At 39.7% G+C, this 19,731-nt stretch overlaps 1 protein-coding gene across 3 annotated transcripts in view; it reads right to left on the reverse strand.

The window, feature by feature from the left end:
• Positions 1–3,704: 3,704 nt before the first annotated feature.
• ncam1a (neural cell adhesion molecule 1a) overlaps positions 3,705–19,731 on the reverse strand; it is a 261,066-nt gene continuing 245,039 nt past the window's right edge. Inside the window, exons 16-19 of one of the 3 annotated variants that reach the window (XM_079356703.1) lie at positions 14,969–15,176; positions 13,042–13,155; positions 11,681–12,100; positions 3,705–7,725 (exon numbers count right to left, since the gene is read on the reverse strand). In XM_079356703.1, coding sequence (XP_079212829.1) covers positions 7,605–7,725; positions 11,681–12,100; positions 13,042–13,155; positions 14,969–15,176 — 863 coding nt within the window. In that variant the 3' untranslated portion in view covers positions 3,705–7,604. The remainder of the gene's footprint in view (positions 7,726–11,680; positions 12,101–13,041; positions 13,156–14,968; positions 15,177–19,731) is intronic. The other 2 variants (XM_079356704.1, XM_079356705.1) reach the window with 2 other exon arrangements.

Below are 19,731 nucleotides of genomic sequence, written 5' to 3' on the forward strand. Positions count from 1 at the left end.
TTCTGACAATCAGCATGAGCTGCTTATGTTTAACATCAAAACCTTTCAAAGTTAGATTTTCCTAGATATCTAATAAAAAGTACAAAATTCTTTTTCTCTTTGAAATGTAATGAAATTTTACAACTGGGGGGATTTTTTTTGTCCGTTCTTTACTTATTTAATGTAGATTTCTTTTTTTATCTACTTATTCATTAATGGAGTAAGAAGGCTTTGTTTATCTTGTTCCCTATCCCCCCTTATTGTCCTAATATGCTTTTTGAGGTATAATAGGCTACATTTGAAAACATGGTTGGTGTTTGAAAGTGTAGCGAGGAGGTCCGTACGACATTATGACCAGTTAAATTAAGTTTGCATGTGTCCCACAAGAATATAAAAACACAGATAAAAAGATAATTAAGGAAATGTCCAAGCCTGCAGCTGGGTGAGGCTGACATCTGTAAATGGCGTAAACGTACAAAAATGCTAAAAAACAAAAACAAAACCCAACAACACCCAGACAAATAAATGCAAAACCACCTAAACAGTCTGAAATTAGTGCCCGCATAAGAGATAATATTTACAGATTTATTCCCAGAAGGGAAACATCCAGACATGAAGAAGTCTGGTGCTGTGTGAAAGCTCGTGGGAATGTGCATTTATTTCTTCAGTAACTGAGAGGGAGAAATCCTTCAGTGTTCATCTATACATGAATATAACAGCTTTGTGACATGTGCCTGTAAAAAGAGAATGTTTTAACCTTAATCTGCATTCAGTCATAGCCCTAATTCAACAAACATTTTTAATCCCCTTCCTTTTCCTTTTTTTGCACACCATGTGGATGTTTCTGTTAGATTGAGTTAGTCTGCCACCTTTTGGAGAGAACAGGAACTACAGGACAGGAACGCAGATCACGTCTCTCCGAAGCTCACATTACAGACGGTCATTAGTTTGACGGTCTTTTGTATTTTAGTGAGGACCCTCTTCTGTGTTACTGGTTTATTATTACTCTGGTATTTGTTATGAAGGGAGATAATGCATAAAAGAACATCCTCTAGACGATATTATTTATTTGTAGTTAAACAGTTCTGGAATAAAGTCATTACAGGTTAAAAGTATTTAAAGAAAGACGGTGGTACTATGTAGAAGGTTTTGTGTATTTGAGTCCTGTGATTGAGTTTTCATTCTCCCTCTCGCTCTGTAATTTAAGGACACTCTGCCCTCTAGTGGTCATTATGCAGAACTGCACGATACGTGGATAAACAGGAAGTAAACAAAGGCAGGAGTTTTCTGTCCGTTTCTGTTTTCTCTCCAAGAAAATTGATGAGACAGAGAGAAAAAAAAAATCACTCAAAAACGGTTTCATTATAACCACAAAGGGAAAACAGTTTGTGTTGAATTAAACTTCAAGGTTTTTAAGACACAGTGACCAACACAAGAAACTTGAACATGTTTTAAAGTCTGGCTGAACTAGAATATTTTATAAAAGCATTTATCTCATTAATTCTGTAACTGTTTGACATTTAAAAGTATATAAATACATTTAAAAGAACATATTGTAAAAATGTGTTTAACCTCATTTTCATTGTTTAAATCCCAGCAAAGTCTGTCAATTATTTTACCTTTGAAGGTTTAACACTTAAATATTTATAAAGACTTTACATGTTCAGCATGAATTCCACCTTTAAACGATAAAGAAATAATAAACGATAAAGAAAGTTTGTAGTTATTATTTCCTCAAATGAAAATGGTTTTAATCATTGTAGTGTACGCTGAAAGGATTATTCACCGATGCCACATCTATACTCCTGCTTTAAACCAAACCAAATCTTCTGCATTCTGAAACATTTAAAAACAAGTTATGTATTCTCTTTTAAAAGACTTACTTCTTATTCCTGCTGTGATAGAATATTTTTCACATACTCATTTGTAATATTAGATCTGTACTTTCTATAAAGTAAAAGATAACTTTTTTTTTTTTTTTTTTTAACCTTTATTGATTTTCTAACGGTTCCAAACTCAAAAGGAACTTTTCTCCTTTTCTCTTGGTTGGAGTATTTATCCAGAGAGAGGAGTTTTAGACTAACATCTGACCTGCGCTGAGATCTGTTCTTCACAGAGAGAGAAGTGCTGGATTAGTGACCATGGTCAGACGTTTTTTAGAATCTGAAAGCTTTTAGTATTTCTGCTGTGTTTACAGTGAAACAACGAACCTCAGCATGGGTTAAATGTATTTCTTTTCCAAACCTTTAAAATGTTATGTTGCTTTGTCTGCTTCTCACAAACTCCTAGACAGATTTCAAAATCTGTATTCTGGCGGCGTCAAGAGGCTGATTCACAGAGAAAAAAAATGTACGACTGTGTCATTCCTGCATATTTGAGGTATCAGAATAAGGAAGGCTTTCTCACCCAATGTCCTCCACACAAGGAAATCCAGATGGACAGAAAAAGTTGACATGCAAAACTCTCCTAACCACAATGTGCATTATTGCTGACATTGTCAAGTTTGTTTTTGGACAAAACAAAAAGATCACGTCGATGTTTTTTTGTTGTTGTATATTTTCACACTGTATTTCAGCAGAAACAGCAACATTTGCTTTTGATTCCCCTCCGCATTTTGAATTACACTTCAGAGCTTTGTGAAGCAAAAACTGTTTTTTTTTCTTCTTTTGAAGCACAAGTTAAAAGTTTGGGAAACAGGACAAGATACACAACACTTGAAAAACATCAACACAATACATGAAGCTTTCATTACTTGTTTCCCATATCAAAATAAAAAGTGATAATGTCCTTTCTAACATATTTTGCATGCTTGCTTTGACTAATCCAACACTTTGAAATATTTTATCGAGAACATGGGACCTGAGCAGAGAGTGGTTTTGTGTGACGCTTGATGTGATGAGATGTTATTGAGTGAAAGTGTCAGCATGTCCAAAAGTTTAAAGGATAATTCTGGTTTATGAGGATCGTAGATTTGCATTTCTATTTTTTTTTTTACGCTTACATTGTACTCACCAAGTTAAACTGTCCGTCTCAGGGTCTGATCACACAGGTTGTCCAAACTTTAATGAAGTGCACCTGAAATGTTTTGGTTTTTGTTTCCCTTTAAATATGACTCTCGTTGATGCTTGTTGAATTTTGATGGAGGAGTAGGGGAAGAGGGGAGCTGGTGAGACCAGATTTAAAGTTGCATATTATACCGTTAAATAATATTCAGTGCCATACAAGTAATTTGATTGGGCAAGAGACAATCCATGAGAGTATAACGGCACGGTGACCTGTGTCTTTGTCTACGATGGTCTGCTGAGTCACACACAAAGCAGCGGACTGTCATCTTACTGGGTGCAAGACAAGAAAAAAATAATGCACTTTTACTTTGATTTCCTCCTCTTGTAGAACAGTTGCACAAAAAGTAACATCACTCTTAAATACTAGAATGGCAGAACAGCTAAAAATCCAATCACAATTGAGCTGATAATCGGCACAACACCTTTGACTGTGGAGCTGCTTTAGTAACTTGTTGAGCACAACGTCTTTCACACGGCAGACTTTTGGGCTACTCCGACCAAAATAAGATAAAGCCGAATGATCCCTTAACAAGGACAGTGTGTAACACTCGTCATACAAACCAGAACACGTCCTGAATATACGGCACTAGATGAATCAAACATTGCATAACTTAGACATGTGAAATGTAGGAAATGAAAAAGCAAATCAGCAAGAAGATGTAGATGTGAAACTGTTTAATGGACAGACACTGAGAGGAATGGAATGCATGCCACCATTTTCTTCTTCAAAGGCACTGTGTCGTTTCCAGTTTGCTGCTGTCAGACTTCTGTACGTTGGCGTCGGGGATTCTATCACAAACTATCAGCTACAACTTTTCACAAGAAAACTATCTGCTCAACTCTATGACAAAGAGGACACAATGGGTTCACACATTCACAGTGTACTAGCTTTGCAGTCTAAGTAGAGAAAGAGGAACACTGTACATTAAAAATGGTCAAACTTGTGTTTGATTTTACCTTTTGTATCCACAGCAGGGCACTATGGCTTGACATTGAGCATTTTAAAATCCCTTCATTGAATTTCTACCCATAACAAGAACATTTAAAACAAGAAAGACTTATTTCCAAATGTCTCCTTTCATTTTTATGAAAATAAAAAAAAGGGCAGGGGGGGGAGTGTACAATCATTTATGCAGACTCCACATGAGAGTCTGAATTTAGGCCAAATTTGAGATTTATACATCATAGCACAAAAAGGCTTCTATGTTGGTTACCTATAAAAACTTTCAACGAATATTTGAAAAAGTTTCTTCCTCTGTATTTCTGTCCAGTGTGCATGCTACTGTAAATATTAGCATGTTGTATGTTTAATAACCATAAACTATTGATGACAACTAAACTCTGAATTATATGGACCATGAGTATGAATTGACATGACATCATTAACAAACCTTTCTTGGAGCAGATTGGTGGAGTTGACAGTTTTTGTACTAGCTGGATTGTAACTGATACATCCTGGACTGAGACAGTCTGCGGCTGGTCAAAGTTATTAGGTCAAAGTGTGCTGATGCTAGTGTGCTTATTATTGTATATAACATTAGCATGTGCTTACAGAGTGAGGACGGGTTTAAGCTAACTGATAAAAACAGTGAACTGTATTATGCTTGTGACTTAACAAACTGATGATGTTCGGAAAATTAGCTTTCAGTGTTTTGGCAGTGTCTGTGCTGGCTAACTAGCTTAACATAAGAAGCAATGATTAGCAGACATAACTTAGCCAATATGTAGCCACATTTTGGGGATCTTGGTTGATGGATAAAGCACAGGCCAAAGACGAGCCCAATGAAGTGTGGAGTAAACCTGATTGGATTTATGAAAATGCAATACAATTGATCAAATCCCATTTTTGTAATTTCGATAAATAAATCCAGACTGTTAGGTTGTTGGATTTTATGTCTGCATGAAAAACGATGACTTTGCTTCACCTGAAATTAGGTCAGCTGCCCAGCACTTGGTGTTCAGTTGTGCTTAGCATAATGCTAGTCTTGGTTGGTAATGAACATGCACAATGGACAAATGTATTGAGAAGAAACAGATAATTATCAAGTACCCAGACTTCTGAGATATATGGTGGCCAACCAGTGGGTTGAACTGTTCAAAGAAATTAGTGAAGTCCATTAGACTGGTGCAGTTAAAGACAACAACAACATCTTTATGGCTTCATATTGTTTAACCTAGCAAATCTTACAGCCTGTTTTTTTTTTTTTTTTTTTTTTAATGTTTTGAATATCTTGCCAGGCGTTACAGATAAAGTTACATATGTGACTTATTTAAACATTTTCCAGACTTTCTCCATATATCCAGTAAGTTTACCTTTTTACTAAGACTGTAGTGATAAACTATTCAGACTAACCGACACTTGTTACTAAACCTACAATCCATGTCACGCACACTGCAGACAAAAAAACTAAACACATTACTGAAAGATGGTAGAAGCAGAGGTGACAAAAGCTTGTGGCAATTTCGGCAAGCTGAGCCATCAATCTCTCGGTTATAGGCAGTGACGGCACACAGACGGCTACAGTGGCCATGAAGAAGGGAAAAAGATTTGGAAGAATTGGTTAACTCTAAGGAGTTAAACTAAATTTGATGCTCTCTGACCAATTGCGAGAGAAGATGTTGTATCATGAAGATGCCCAACATGTCCGAATGTCTACTTCTCAGTCTGAACCTGCTGACTGAAAGTGTTTCGACAGAACGCACGATGCCTTTTAGGTGACTGTTAAGAACAAACCTGTCAGGCAAAGGAATGGACCCGAAAGCTTAACGGAAACCTCCGGAAAACGTGAGGTGTAAGTGAGTGAGAAAGAGAGGATATATTCGAACCTTGACCAAAAGAAAACAAAATGACAATATTAACAACTTTGACATAAGCTGTGTCCCATTACAGGGGTCACCTCTCTAAACACGAGTGCACAAATTCTAGAAAAATCAAGGATGCATTTGACTTTTTGTTGACATTGAAGGATGAAGAAATGTTACTAAAACACAGCTTTTTAATTTTATATTCAATTTCCTTAAACCAAATGCAACCCTGTCTTGTAAAAATAACATTTATAAACAGCTCCTTTTAAGCAGTATATATACCATGATCCATGTCTTGTGAGCATAATAAGTTAATATTTATAATGAAAGTGTTGAATAATAATAATAAAAATAAAACCTGTCATGGTGTCTCATTGTTTCTCCTGGCACATAAAAAATGGTTATGATTTTAATAAGTATTGTTTGTGCAACCCAAAGCACTCAGTTAAAGCTTCAGAAAAGATCGGGTTCAGCACAAAGTATGTCTTTACTTACTTATTGTAGATGACGTAAACAAACTACTGACAGACTTTGCATGCATCATGATTACATCCCTACAAAACCCTTATGGGTCAAAACTGTGGAAACCATCTGAAGATGACACTTATTTGTAATCCAATATGACGCTTCCTGGGGGTGCCAGTTGTCTAGCGGTTAGTGCGCGCGTCCAACATACAGAAGCTTAGATCTCGAGAGCTGGCAGCCCAGGTTCAAATGTGACCTGTGGCTAACTTACTGCATGTTGTTCTTCACGCTCCCCCCCCCCCCCTCTCTTTTCGGTTACTGACTCTATGTCCTATCTCTGAAATGAAGGCATAAAGAGACACCTCTCGAAATATGATCCTTTCGTTTCTTTCGCAAAGCACTGGAGGAAAGCATTTACCAATCCTTGAATACTGTATAAATGCATTTCTAGTAAGACAGGGTTGAATGTGAATGGCATGGTAAGTCCTTCTTTAACGTCTCTTTCCGTTTCTCATAACTTAAGATGAATGACTTCTGAACCAGAACTGTAATGAGATAACAATGATGAGAAAGAAAAAAAAAAAAAAAAAAAAAACACATCTTAAGAGGAACCAAATGACAGCAACATGTACAGAAATACAGTAACTTTGCAAAGACAGGCATGCTAATGTTCTAATCTCTAAGATCTGGAAACAACACATTAAAAAAAAAGCTAAATAGGCAGTACCATCTGCACATTATTTAAACACAACATAATATCGACAAAAGAAATAACGACCCATAATCCATTACCACGATGGTGACCGTACTGCATGTGTAATAGTAGTATTGGTAATGTACCAGCTTGACGTGTGTGAATCATGAGGGCAGTAATCTGTGAAGTAAAGCTAACGTCCAACCGAGGTTATCTAGAGAAAAATAGTATAGATCTGCTCCGTATTTAACAGTTTATCAATTTAATATAGCATACAAGAGAGAGGGTGTACTGTAGTATTTGTGGAAATATGTTTCTTGTGTGACATAAACATAAAAAAACGGGCGTAAAAGGAACTAAGGCATGTGCACAAGGGCTTTTCATTGGTCAGAAGACGCTGCAGAAAGAGACCCATGATTTCTTTTTCTTTTTTTAAGCTTTTTCTGTTGTTTTTCTGATGCAATGGGGTGGCGTGTGACATTGCTTTGAGGTTTCAGTGACTGTGACCCCCCCTCCTTTGTGAACCCTAAAACCCCACACCCAACCACCCTCCCTCACCCAACCACCCTCTTCGTCGCGCTGTTTTGGCGAGGAGATTACGCTTTACTTTCGTTGCCGTTCGTCTGGGGAGCCTCGTTGGGGACCGTCTTCACCTCGGCCGTGGCGTTCTTCACCTCCGTCTCGCCTTTGGTCTTATCGTCCTTCACAGTCTTTCCGCTATGGGGACAAACGCAGCAGCAAAGGAATAGACAAAGAAAAAAAAAAGGAGATTCAGTTAACAGCGAATCACTAAGTCTGTCTCTCACGGCTAAACTGTCTCCTCTGAGCTGCCTTTTGTGTCATTTTTCAAAGAAATAAGGGAGAAAGAAATGGGGGGAAAAACATGCAAGATGCTTTGAGGGAATTTGTTTTCCCTCCTGGAACTGAATGCGTTTCACACATAATGGGATCAAGCTCACTATCCTAGCCAGACATCAAATAAGAGCACATGGATGTCACAGCTATTTTCAGTGAACAATGAATGCTGATGTGGAATGAGACAGGGCCGGTACAGTACGCACAATGAATGAAGGAATGAGAGACTGAGGCATAACCTACAACACAAACTACAATACACAAGAAGATTACACGCCGTCTGGACCGAGCCAAGACACAATGGAAGGAGACTTTAAAGCTGTTCTTGGGTTAAGTCGAACATTTTCTGGTGTTTTGCGTTTGTAACTTTCTTGTAATGTATTAGCAGTACAGTGCTGCTTCTGCTCGCACCTCACTGTGGTGTCAACTCGTTTTTCCATCTTTAGAGTCAGTTCTCAAATACAAACTTTAGTTTTAATTAATCATTTTTCTTCCTGCTGACACATATACATGCTCTCAGTGGACCTCACAAAGTTAGAGCAGGAACTGCCCCACATAATGGATCCATAAATACGAACAGCCTTAAAACGGAACAGCCCGGATTTAGCGTATGTATATTCGAGGTCATCATGAGAACCTCGAGAAGCTGATGATACGAATAATAATGAGCTACTGTCAAAAATAGGCCTGATGTCAACTAGTACCCCCTAGAGGTGACAATATTCATTGCATCCCAAAATTATTCTTCTTTTTCCCTTTTTTACCCATTTTTTGAAGTGCTTGGGGCGACTATGTGAAGTTGCCCTGAATGTTGCACATAAACAAATATTAATAGATATAGTGTTGAAAGGTGCACATTTTCATGATGCATGATAAGAAGTAACTTTGATGACAGAATCCGTGTTTGACAATAGCATATTTCAAGTTTATTCTAATTTGAAAGATTTCCCCATGTTCCATCATGGAGGATGCATGGTTTAAGCCCTATACTACACGACAGCCTATATACCGCAGTCAGCAGGGGGAGCTCAAAATCTTTTGGCTTCATTTCTCTCCAGTTTTTTTTTGTGCTGTCCAGTGTCCATTCTTTATACAGTCTATGCTGGAATTTCTTTAAAAAACAAAACAAAAAAAACTTCTCTCCTCAACAGAGAATAATCGGTCCTGAGAACAAGTATGGTACTCAGAAATCCAATAAACCCGCAGGAAGTCTGACAGGGCAGCTAATGTTTGGATGCAGGAGAAGGATCACCACTTAGATCACAGGGAGGCCTGTGCTTCTCTCCTGTCATAGAGATATGAAGAGAAATCCCTTCAATGACAGGTTTGGTTAGATCAAGGGGATGCTGAGCTGACAAGAGAAAGCTCTGCTTTAAGTACTCCATTCTTCATGTCTGACATCTGCTGCTGGACATCTGAGCGTTATGAAGGAGGGAGAGACAGAGGAACGTCATCTTCTGCCTCACATGACTCAAGATCGTCTGAAAACTTTGTAGAGAAAACGCCAAATGATACCCGTCATAGCAAAAGCTAAAAAAAATAAAATAAAAAAAAGGTTTCTGAACAGAGAGCAGATGTCTGCATGCGATGTTTTTAAAAAAAAATCTCTGATCAAATTCAAGTGGACAGAAGAAAGAAGTGGTGCTGCTGAAGGTCACTCTGTAGAAAGTATTTCATTAAGTTGAACAAGCCCATTCATTCCCTGCATAACTGACAGAGACACCAAATGATCTCTTTGCTCTTAAATAGGAAGAACATGTTCGAGTGTGGAGTTACTTTTAAAGCTTTATATTTCCTCACTGACACCAGTTAAGACAAACTCTGTGATCTGTATATTTTATATGTTCATACATATACGAGAAAATGCATCTTTTGTCAATCTCTTAAACATGTCATAGAACAAACTATTGTCCTTTTAAACGGTAGAAGTCAAAAACAGCAGTCTATGAAGAGGCGTATGATTTAAAAAAACATTTGCCACTCGGAGACCCGCTCTATTTGTATTTTATCCCAGCATGTCCGAGTGAGCTGATGTGAGAACGAAGCATGACATTATTTTGAGGATTCACCTGGAGCAAAGGACGGTGGGGACGTTTTACGTGTATGTTTTATCCCACCTCACCTCCGGGGATCCCACTGCACCCCGGCGCCCCTCCTGACTGACGAGGATAGTCTACCGCTGTCACAGTAGGTGCTTACAGCCGTCCTCTTGAAATGATCTCGATTTTTTTCAGGAGTGCATACTGGATGTGAAAACGGCTTCAAAATTAACTACAACAAAGTCTCGCTTCATTAAATAACCTAAAAGGCTATTTCCCTTAAATTAAAGTCTGGAAGGGAAAATAAGTGGGATGGTTAAATCCTGTTTCACACAAACACTTCTCAGGTGTATGTTGGTCTTTGACAGGAATTCATTTGAAAGTTGTTTCTTACTCAACTTACTTCAAAAGATTACCTTTTTTAAAACTCATTTAAAAATGTTTCAGGATCAAGCATGAAGCAGTGGGATCACTTTTTATTGATAGATTATATTTAAAGTAATACACCTAGTGGAACTGTAGGCTTACTTATTGGATGATGGTAACAAGCGAGGTGTTCAAACATTGAATTTCTTTCAATGTTCCTATCAGCGTTTTTCATCACATACTGTATACATACGTATTTCTGGATCTAGAGTGTCTAGTGCTATGATAACTGGAGGTAGTGTGACAGCTGAACTCTTGGAAGTATTCCTGCAAGAAAAGCAAGCAAGTGAATTTCATGCAAATCGTTTGGATGAAACCAAAACCAGCTGTATGGTTGGAGGACAGAGGACTCTGTGAAGTAAGCAGACGTACGGGTGGAGGGTTGAGGTGCAGATGGTGATTGAATGAAGACAGCGATGCACCGGTAGCATCCCAATGTATTCAAAATGCCATCTACCTGAATCCTAAAAGGGAAACTCCACCCTTTATCCTACAATGATTACACACCCGAGGCCTTTCTGGAAAACACCCGAGGTTGGGAATAGATTTTTATTTAACTAAATGAAATGTCCTTTTTCTTTTTGTTATTTAAATATATATAATTATCCTTGTATTCTTGGTGTTTACTTTAAGGGTTTACTGAAAAATGCTAATTCAAATGCTTCTCACACAGGTTGTAAAATCTAGCTATGATCACAGCTGCCAGTTTCTGGCTCTGTTTCATTTGTGGAGAAAGATGCTGTTGTTGGTGGACACACCGCTGTATGTCTCTCTCTCTCTTTTTCCTACAATATGAACATAATATATTTATTGAAAGTGGTTGCCAAGCCCACAGCTGAAATATTTATCGGGCAAAAGCCGGTACGCCGAACTACAGGAGGGCTTAGAAATACTGATGAAAGTCTAAGAGACGCTACTCTCCTTAAATCTTTCAAACTTGGCTTTTTATCTGAACAATCGAGCCCCTTCACCATTAAATGATGATGAGAAAGCTTTTTGATCAAGCCCTTAGTTTTTCTGTGAGTGAGTAAGTGCTTCAGTTTGTGTGTGAAGAGAACGCAAGGTCGAGAAGTTCTTCTATCTTTTAGCGGCACTATTTGTCCTTAACAATTTCCTGAACTTCCACTCATGGCAATGAAACTTTTATAAAATCAACTATGACTTTAAGAATATTTTTAAAAAGTAATGAATGTTACTCACTTGTCTTTGAACCTGGGATTGTAAAACAGATTGCTAACAAATGACAAAACTTGTGTTGGGATGAAAGCTTTTCCTTTCAAACTGGCACACTTGTGGTCATTGGGATGCTAGCAGAGCAGATGTGACATGTTGAGGTATCGCAGTGTTCATACTCAGTTTGGGCCGGTGTGGTCGAGTCTGTGCACGGGGCATTGGGTGCATCCTTGGCTGGGCCGTCTACTTGTAAGTCCTGTGTCTGGGCGCTGCTGGGGGCTTTGATTGGCTCGGGCTGGCTGACTGGTTCTGAGACAGGGGGTGTAGGGTCGGACGAGGGGGCGACTTTAGGGGTATCACTCAGGTCAACCAGGGGCCCAACATCAGGTTGGGTTTTAGCTTTGGATTGGGCAGCAGGGCTGTTTTGAGGGGAGGACTTGGCAGGGGCAGCTTTGGTTGGGCTGGAGGCGCTGGTGGTTAGCGTGGTGCTCTCGCTAACGGGACTGCTCTGCGCCGTGCTAAAGCTCTCAGCGACTGAGTTAGTGGCAGTGGAGGGGAGCAAGTTTACCACTGTGGTGGTGGTGTCTGCAGCAGCAGGCCTGTGTGGTGGGGAGGAGTGGGACAAACAAGGGAGGAGGAGGAGGAGGAGGAGGAGGAGACAGGGGAGGAAGCATAGAGCAAACAGAAAAGTGAGGGACAGAGAGAATACAGGGGAAGATGGGGAGTGCAGGTCAGGGAATAAACAAGGCAGAGTGAGTGCTACTGTGCTGCAGTGAAAAAAGAAAAACCTACACAATCAATGTTATCAATGTTAGCAACAAAATATTTGTGAAGGGAAAAACAAAAAAACAATTAACTATAGAAAGAGTACACAGGTGTCAGGATCAGGATGCTAGTGTGTTTAAAATAATGGAGACCCAGGAAGAGGAGGGGGTTTAGTTCTGTGATAACATTATGGAGACCCCATTGCAAGTACATACTCATGACAAGTTTCACATTTTTACTCTTCTTCTTGAGTAATATTGCTTTTTTTTAAATCCTTAATTTTCTCTCCCAGCTGTTTTAGAAAAGTTCAGTTTTGACTGAAACAGGGGATTTGATGTACTGTCTCTTTAAGGCCCCCCTCCCTTAAAGCCCACTTTTTCTCATGTCAATTCTGTGGCAACTTTTTGATCAGTTTGGGAATAACTCTCTCATAGTTAAGATGCTCCTCACATCTCCATGGTGACGCCGAACAATGGCAAAACTTACGCTACAAACTCACGAAGGATTAAACGCTAAATGACGTGAAACCAAAACTTAACCGTAGCACGTGCAACAGGCCAAGCCTGCTGTCTGAGCTCTTAAGACTGATAACACAGAACTTGTGATTTAAAATGTTGCCCATCGAAGTAACTATTTATATATTTCTATAAAAATGGAACAGCATAATACCTCGTCTTTAATCATCTCAGCTCTAAATCCCTCGTTTGAAAACAGAAACATCAGCTCAATGTAGGACGCTCCCTGGACCAGGACAGCGGTTCAGTTCTGTACTCACTCAGGTTCTGTCAAAGGTGTGGTCTCGTTGGGCTCAGTGGGACCCCCTGTTTGGTTAGGGGTGTTTTCTTCCTCCGTTCTCACCTCAACAATGGGCTCCTTAGACTCATCTTTCCTATTGTCGGAGGGCAGCAGACTGTTAGGAAGCTCGCACACTAAACTAAAAGTTGCTGCTTAACAATGGCAGATGATAAAGGAGCTTCCTTCTGTGCTGTGTTTGGTCACACAGGTAGATTGAGGTGGCCTGATTATACATTACCATAATCTACCTTTGTAACAGAAATCTACCCCAGCAATCACGTCACAGTAAAAATCTATTTTCTTCATCATTCTGAAAATCAATGTCTTTGAAAAACTAAATCTGTTGTGAATGGGAAACAAGATGAAAAAACATCGGCATAGTCTTTTTAAGCTATCAAACACACACTCATTATAATTCAAATATTTGATCGTCCTCCACCTGCAGCCTGCGAGCGTCGCTGCGTCCCCGGGGGCTTGTCTGTTGTCATCACACTGATCTGTGGCGCTGAGCTTTAAAGCGTTTGTCTGACGGGGCCAAATATAAACTCTGCATGCTTCATTATGTCTGATTCATCTGAGCTGCTTATTTGAAATATTTATTTGTTGTGCTGTGTTGTGATGTGATGTTCAGCACAGGTACAATCAAAGACAGTCCAATATTATGGAACAGAATTTTTGATCAAACAAAGGCTTCCATTCAATAACTGAATTTTGATACGATTGGACGTTAACAAGGTAAACAAACAGATCGGAATATTTTAATGTCAAATACTCACAGTGAGTTGTAATAGTTTTATTTAGGACAGGTATAGCTTTGGTCATCTAAAACACAAGCGCGTCTCTTACTTTGTGCGTTATAAATGCAGGACAGGCGGCGTTCGGAGGGTTTAGGATTTTTTTTCTTTTTTTCCCACGACTTCAAAAAGTGAGCTGACAGACAGTAAAAAGCTCTCTAGAGATCATGGGAACAGAGAGTTGGTGATACTTGCAGTTTGGACTGTTACTATAAGCATAATCTTTTAACATTTAACATCGTGAGTCCCTGAAAATACGCCATTGGGAGCCCTACATGTGGCATTACACGGTGTACTGTGGAAGATGCATTGAGTCAAATAAATCCATCATCCTTCGCTTTGCCTCAAATTGTGTTACCGTCCCTTTTCTGGTTCCTCTAGCAAAACTTTAACCTAAAAACTGGAGTATTAAAAGTATGCAACATTTTAAACATTAATATAGCAAATATTAAATATATCCATCAGAAATGTGTCCTCCAGTATTGACTCTACAAATGAACAAAAAGAGTGAAGTCAAACTTCCCCTGGGCTTGTTGTTGTGAGCGCTGTGTTCACTCTGACTGTACTGCAGTTTTTTCACGTTGTCCTCAGAGGCTCAAGCATGTCTTAGATATGCTTTTATTATTAACCCTGCCACCATGTTGTGGATCAGGGTCGGCCCCGCCCACTCAGGGATGCGGTTTGTAGAAGTACAATGGTTAACTGAAGGAGAACAGAAGACAAACTGAAGATATTTTAGTTTTTAAAATGCTTTATATGATCTCCTCCTAAAGGAGGAGCCCAAAGCTTTTATGTTTCTTTTTATTGCTCAGACAGTGGTCACGTTTCGGTTTGGTTTAAGGTCCATAAGTACTCAGTTAATTTAAGATGGCGATCATTGTCTGAGCTGAAGTCTTGTTCTATTGTTGTGTTTGGGTTAACATGGCCCACAGTGGTGACCTCTGAGAAGAGGAAACATTTTGCTGTGACAGTGACAGGGCTGCAAAACATGCTAACGGTGTGCATTCAGGGAGTCGAATCAATAGTTGTCAGTACACAATTATTGATCAGCGTGGCTTAAAAAACACATTCAAAGTAGCGTGTTGTGAACTGGAAGGGATGATGTTCACTTACGTGAACGCAGCCTTCCCCTCCTCGATGTCCTTGCTCTTAGCGCCCGGCCCGGCCTTCCCACAGAAGTTCACAGCGATGCACATGAGGAGTCCGCACTTGTTGAGGAAGTAGCAGGTGACGTCCACGCCCACCAGCAGCAGGAAGAAGACAACAATGAGGATGCCCACGATGGCCCCGGTGCCCAGGCCCGAGCCCCCACCCACTGCATCTGCAGAGAGAGAAGACAGAAAGAGAGGGAGACACAAGCACAGCAGGCGAGAAAGACGGGAGGAGATGAGGAGTTAGAAGGAGAGGGGTTTAACATGGAGGGGCGGAGAGAGGGAGGAAGAGTTAGAGAGAGAGAGAGAGAGGGAGAGACATGATGAGGAATGCGGCTGAGCTTTCATTACAATGCTTCAGGTTTCAGCTGCCAAGACCTCAAGTGTGTCGCTTACTCTCAGGGAATTCAGAGGAAAAATGTAATCCAACAATAAAACCCTCCAACTGCCCTTTGACGACAAAGACTCGATATTTACTCTCGAAAACCATCATGACCGACACACCCGAGGTGCTCTTTTTCACACACATTCACAACCATACCAAAGATTCACAAAGAAAATCTCATTTTCATCAGTGGCTTACAACTCTTCATTCAATCTTAAAACACTGAAGTAAACCTTTAATGCAAACATTTTTTGTAACATTGCACCTCAAAAAACAAAAAAAGAAAGCTTGGGCTCTTTTGTAGCACACTTGTAGCATCAAGATCAACATTTCTGATCAAACACAAATACCTGTAACACATTTAATGACACTCAACCTGCTGTCTCCAACATGTAGCACAGAGAAATGTAAACTTATTTAATAAACCAATAAACATTTTTACAGAGATGTAATTCTTCTCAGTTAGAAGGTTATACTCTGAAGTATTTGTATTATACCTCGTGATGCGCAGAGAGAAAGTCATGTTAGCGCTTATGAATTAGTAATATATCAGGGATGTTTCAAAGTTTCATGTGATTCACCATCTGCAAATGTTCAACCCAATCCATCTAATGGATGCTGACATATTTCCCTGATGAAAAAAAAAATACCCCAAAAAACCTTGAACCTGCAGGTAATAACTCTGCTGTTTGTCATGACAGCCTACACAGTTCAACTTAATGTTTTAGAGAAAAAATCCCTGCTGGAATCTGCAGTGGAGGTGCCTGAAAATGTGATGATTTAAAATAAGCAATGGAAAAATTAAGTGAATGCAGGACCTTGACATCATGAACATCTTGTTCAAGATTTCTTAGCCAAAGGTGAAAATATACCAGAACAAAAAAAGCCTGTTCTGATGTCTGAAGGTTAGAATATGTGAGCTCCTGAGTCTGAAAAGTATGAAATACAGATACAACAACAACAAACATGTTCAATGATTCTCATTTAAGTCTTAATATTTTAGGCCAACCTGATTATTTATTTGCATTTCTTTGTATTTTTTTTCCCTTGACATTCACTGGGATACAGATTGTATAAACGGTCAATCAGCAAAGAAGACGTGAAAGAAATCAATACCCAAAACATGCGTTTCTTAAAGAATCCTTCTACCTGGACTTGACCTTTTGAAGTGCTTTTCTAGTCTTCTGACTACTCAAAGCTCTTTTTCACCGCAGGTCACATCTACACATTCACACACTGATGAAAGAGGCTGCTGTGTAAAGTCACCATCTGAAGAAAATGACCCATTCATACAATTTTGTACGCTCCCCCGCTGAAGCTGTGGGAGCAACTTGAGGGTTAAGTGTCTTGTCTGGGAATTGAACCACGACCATCCGGTTGAGAGACGGCTGACTCTGAGCCACAGATGCCCCGTTACACTCCAAAAAGAGAATGACCAAACTTTCAGATTTTTGTCTTTTTTTCATGCAATTCAATTATTTTTTTGAGCAATTCAAAACAACTTCAGAGGAAACATAAAGGTTAAGAGGGGTTATCTGGGCTGCTTCTTATCTCAACACATGCAAGCACTCATCACATTTATAATTCCACTGCCAGGCTAAAGAGCAAATGCGAGTTATTTTCTTCCACAGATTATTCTCCATAAATAAATGCTCAAGCAGTTCACAGACAGGATGGAATAAACAGGATTTGAAAGTCCAAGGCAGCTCAGGCTTTGAGGCTTTGCATTTCAACAACTGCTTACTTCGCTCTCATCATTGGTTTTTTGGCATTTGATGACATTTCGGAAATCTCGGACAAATAAATGATAGCCAAATTCCCATCTTTTTATGCAATATGAGAGCATGATTTACCAGGAAAATGTCAGAAGAGGATTCTCAAAGAAAAGAACAAGAAAGCAACGTTTCAGGGGCCACAGACTTTTTATCACACATCCTGTGATTGGTTCATTTGAATTTGAATTGATTCAGTCTGAATGAGGTGAACACGAGTGAGTGAGGGCTGATGGCACCAAAACTTTCCTTCATCACCAGTTCAGTGTCAAGGCAACTTTAGTGTTTAAACGTTATCAACCTGTCCTTTATTTACTTGCTGAAAGCTCTTAAAGAGAGGATATAAAACCATCTAAAAACACATATTATACTGCCCAGAGGGTGAAACAGAGGACTTATCACAATACTTTCAACAGGAAATAAACCATTAATGGTACAATTCTCACATACAATATGACTGATACTGTTAACAGAGTCTGACTTTTGCAGGTTTCTCTTCCATAATGTTTTTTTTTCTCGTCCATTTTCCAAAAAAGTCTCAGGCTGGAGATAATTGGGACAACAAACTATGGTAAATGGACTTGAGCTTGTACAGTATACCTGTTCTTTAATCTTCTGACCACTCAGAGTGCTTTTATACCACAGTATGTATTCACCATCAGAAGTTACTAATCCCATTCTCACACATTCATATGCTGCTGAAGAGGCAGCGGGAGAAATTCAGGGTTAAGTTTCTTGCCCGAGACATATCGTACATGTTGCTGCAGGAGCTGGGGATCGAACCCCCAACCTTCCGGTTGAGAGACGACAAACTCTAGCAACTGAGCCTCAATCTCAATGTTTGACGTACTTTCAGGTAGTTTAGTTAAGTAGAAAAAAGCAACTTCCTGTGTTTCATGAGGGAGGTAGAATGATATGTTGTCACAAGGTAATTGGTCACGTTGTGCTGACTGTTGCCTTTCTGGTGGGCAATAAAAGCAGCCACCTTGATGCTGTCTAATTACCGGACATAAAGGTAGAGCCCGATGCATTGCCAAGCTGTCAACATAAATGCATCCTTTCAATTTCAATTTGTATTGCTTTTGTACTGTCACCACTTACTGTCAATCAGTGTGCAACGTTGACTTACCAGGACTCTTCAGAAGAGGCCATGACCAGTTTGCATTCGGCCCTACCGTGGCAGACCCACGATAAAACATGAAGGCTTTTCAATGTGTGTGTGTTGAAAGGGAACACAACTAAACCGACCTTTCATCACATCACATCGTTTCTCTCGTAATGTCATTTTTTAACAGAGTCTACAGTGATGAAGTGCTGTCGAGCTCTACCTTTTGACTCTACGTTTCATAATATACATCCTGCAGCTACTTTTCATTGGCCCGGTTGATGCGACATATTCATCACTGACATGTAAATGTCAGTTGTTTCGAGTTGACAAGCGCTGCCCCCAATGCGCGATTAAACGACTTACTGATACAAATGAAGGCGGATGATGTCCATGATTTACTGGGCAGTTGAATGAGGAGTGACGCTGACACACATTCAGTGTTAAAACCGACTGAAGCAGCAGACTTCACCCTGCAGACGTTTGGCCTTGATTCCACATGATTTGCAGTGTTTTTAAAACCCCAGACAGCCACTGTTACGCAGCCCCTGCAGTGATTGATAGTTCCTTTTAAAATTATTCTTTACGCCTCTCCAACACGTTTTACGTTCGTGTTTACTGCACTCTGATGACAGATGCATTTTCAAGTGAAAGCACAGCCCATGCTCAATCTAGACATGTTTATACTCACTATCTTCCTTCCCTTGGCTGCACTGTAGTTTACAATTCTTAATTTTCTCTGATGGCAGGAGTGTGCCTCTGCTCTGTGTACTCATAGGTGACTATAGTGTAGCAGACGCCACTTGTTTTTCCTCTGCCTGTTGCCTCATTTGCATTTTAACAGGCACAATAAATCATGTGGCATGTATTCAATGCCTCGGGGGGAGTTTTCTCACTGAGGGAGAAAGCACAAATCTCTGCGTCAGGATGGACTCCACAAACATTTCTCTTTACAGGCCTGTCAGGTACAGTACTGAGGCAGAGCGCTGATAACAGACGTGTGCGAGATAAGCTCCAATTTCACTGAAAACCACAAACATCCTGAGAAATCAATAACTGCTCCCTGTCCAGCAGAGACAACCAGCTGGGCTTGTTTACTCACATATTGGCAGTTAATTTACATATCATTACAGGCACTAAAACATGCATTCATTAACAGACATAACATGTATTCATTCTTATCAAATCTGGTTTGAGTCATCAAATATGTCAAAGTGAGTAGGAGGGATCGTATGAAACTAACAGGTGATGGACTGATGCAGCCATAAATAAGTGGCAAATTTGAGTATCCATTAAACTGTGGAGGTGGGAAGATGTTTTGTGTGGCATCACCATGGCAACACCTTCTATCTGATTATTCTACATCAATGTGTACGAGCGGAGTGACAGCAACACTGACCGTCTACTGTTATACTGTATATTACTGCCTCCATACATGTCCAGCTCCTCCAGAGGCCTGACCC

This window comes from Symphodus melops (assembly GCF_947650265.1).
Source record: "Symphodus melops genome assembly, chromosome: 11".
Classification (NCBI taxonomy): Eukaryota; Metazoa; Chordata; class Actinopteri; order Labriformes; family Labridae; genus Symphodus; species Symphodus melops.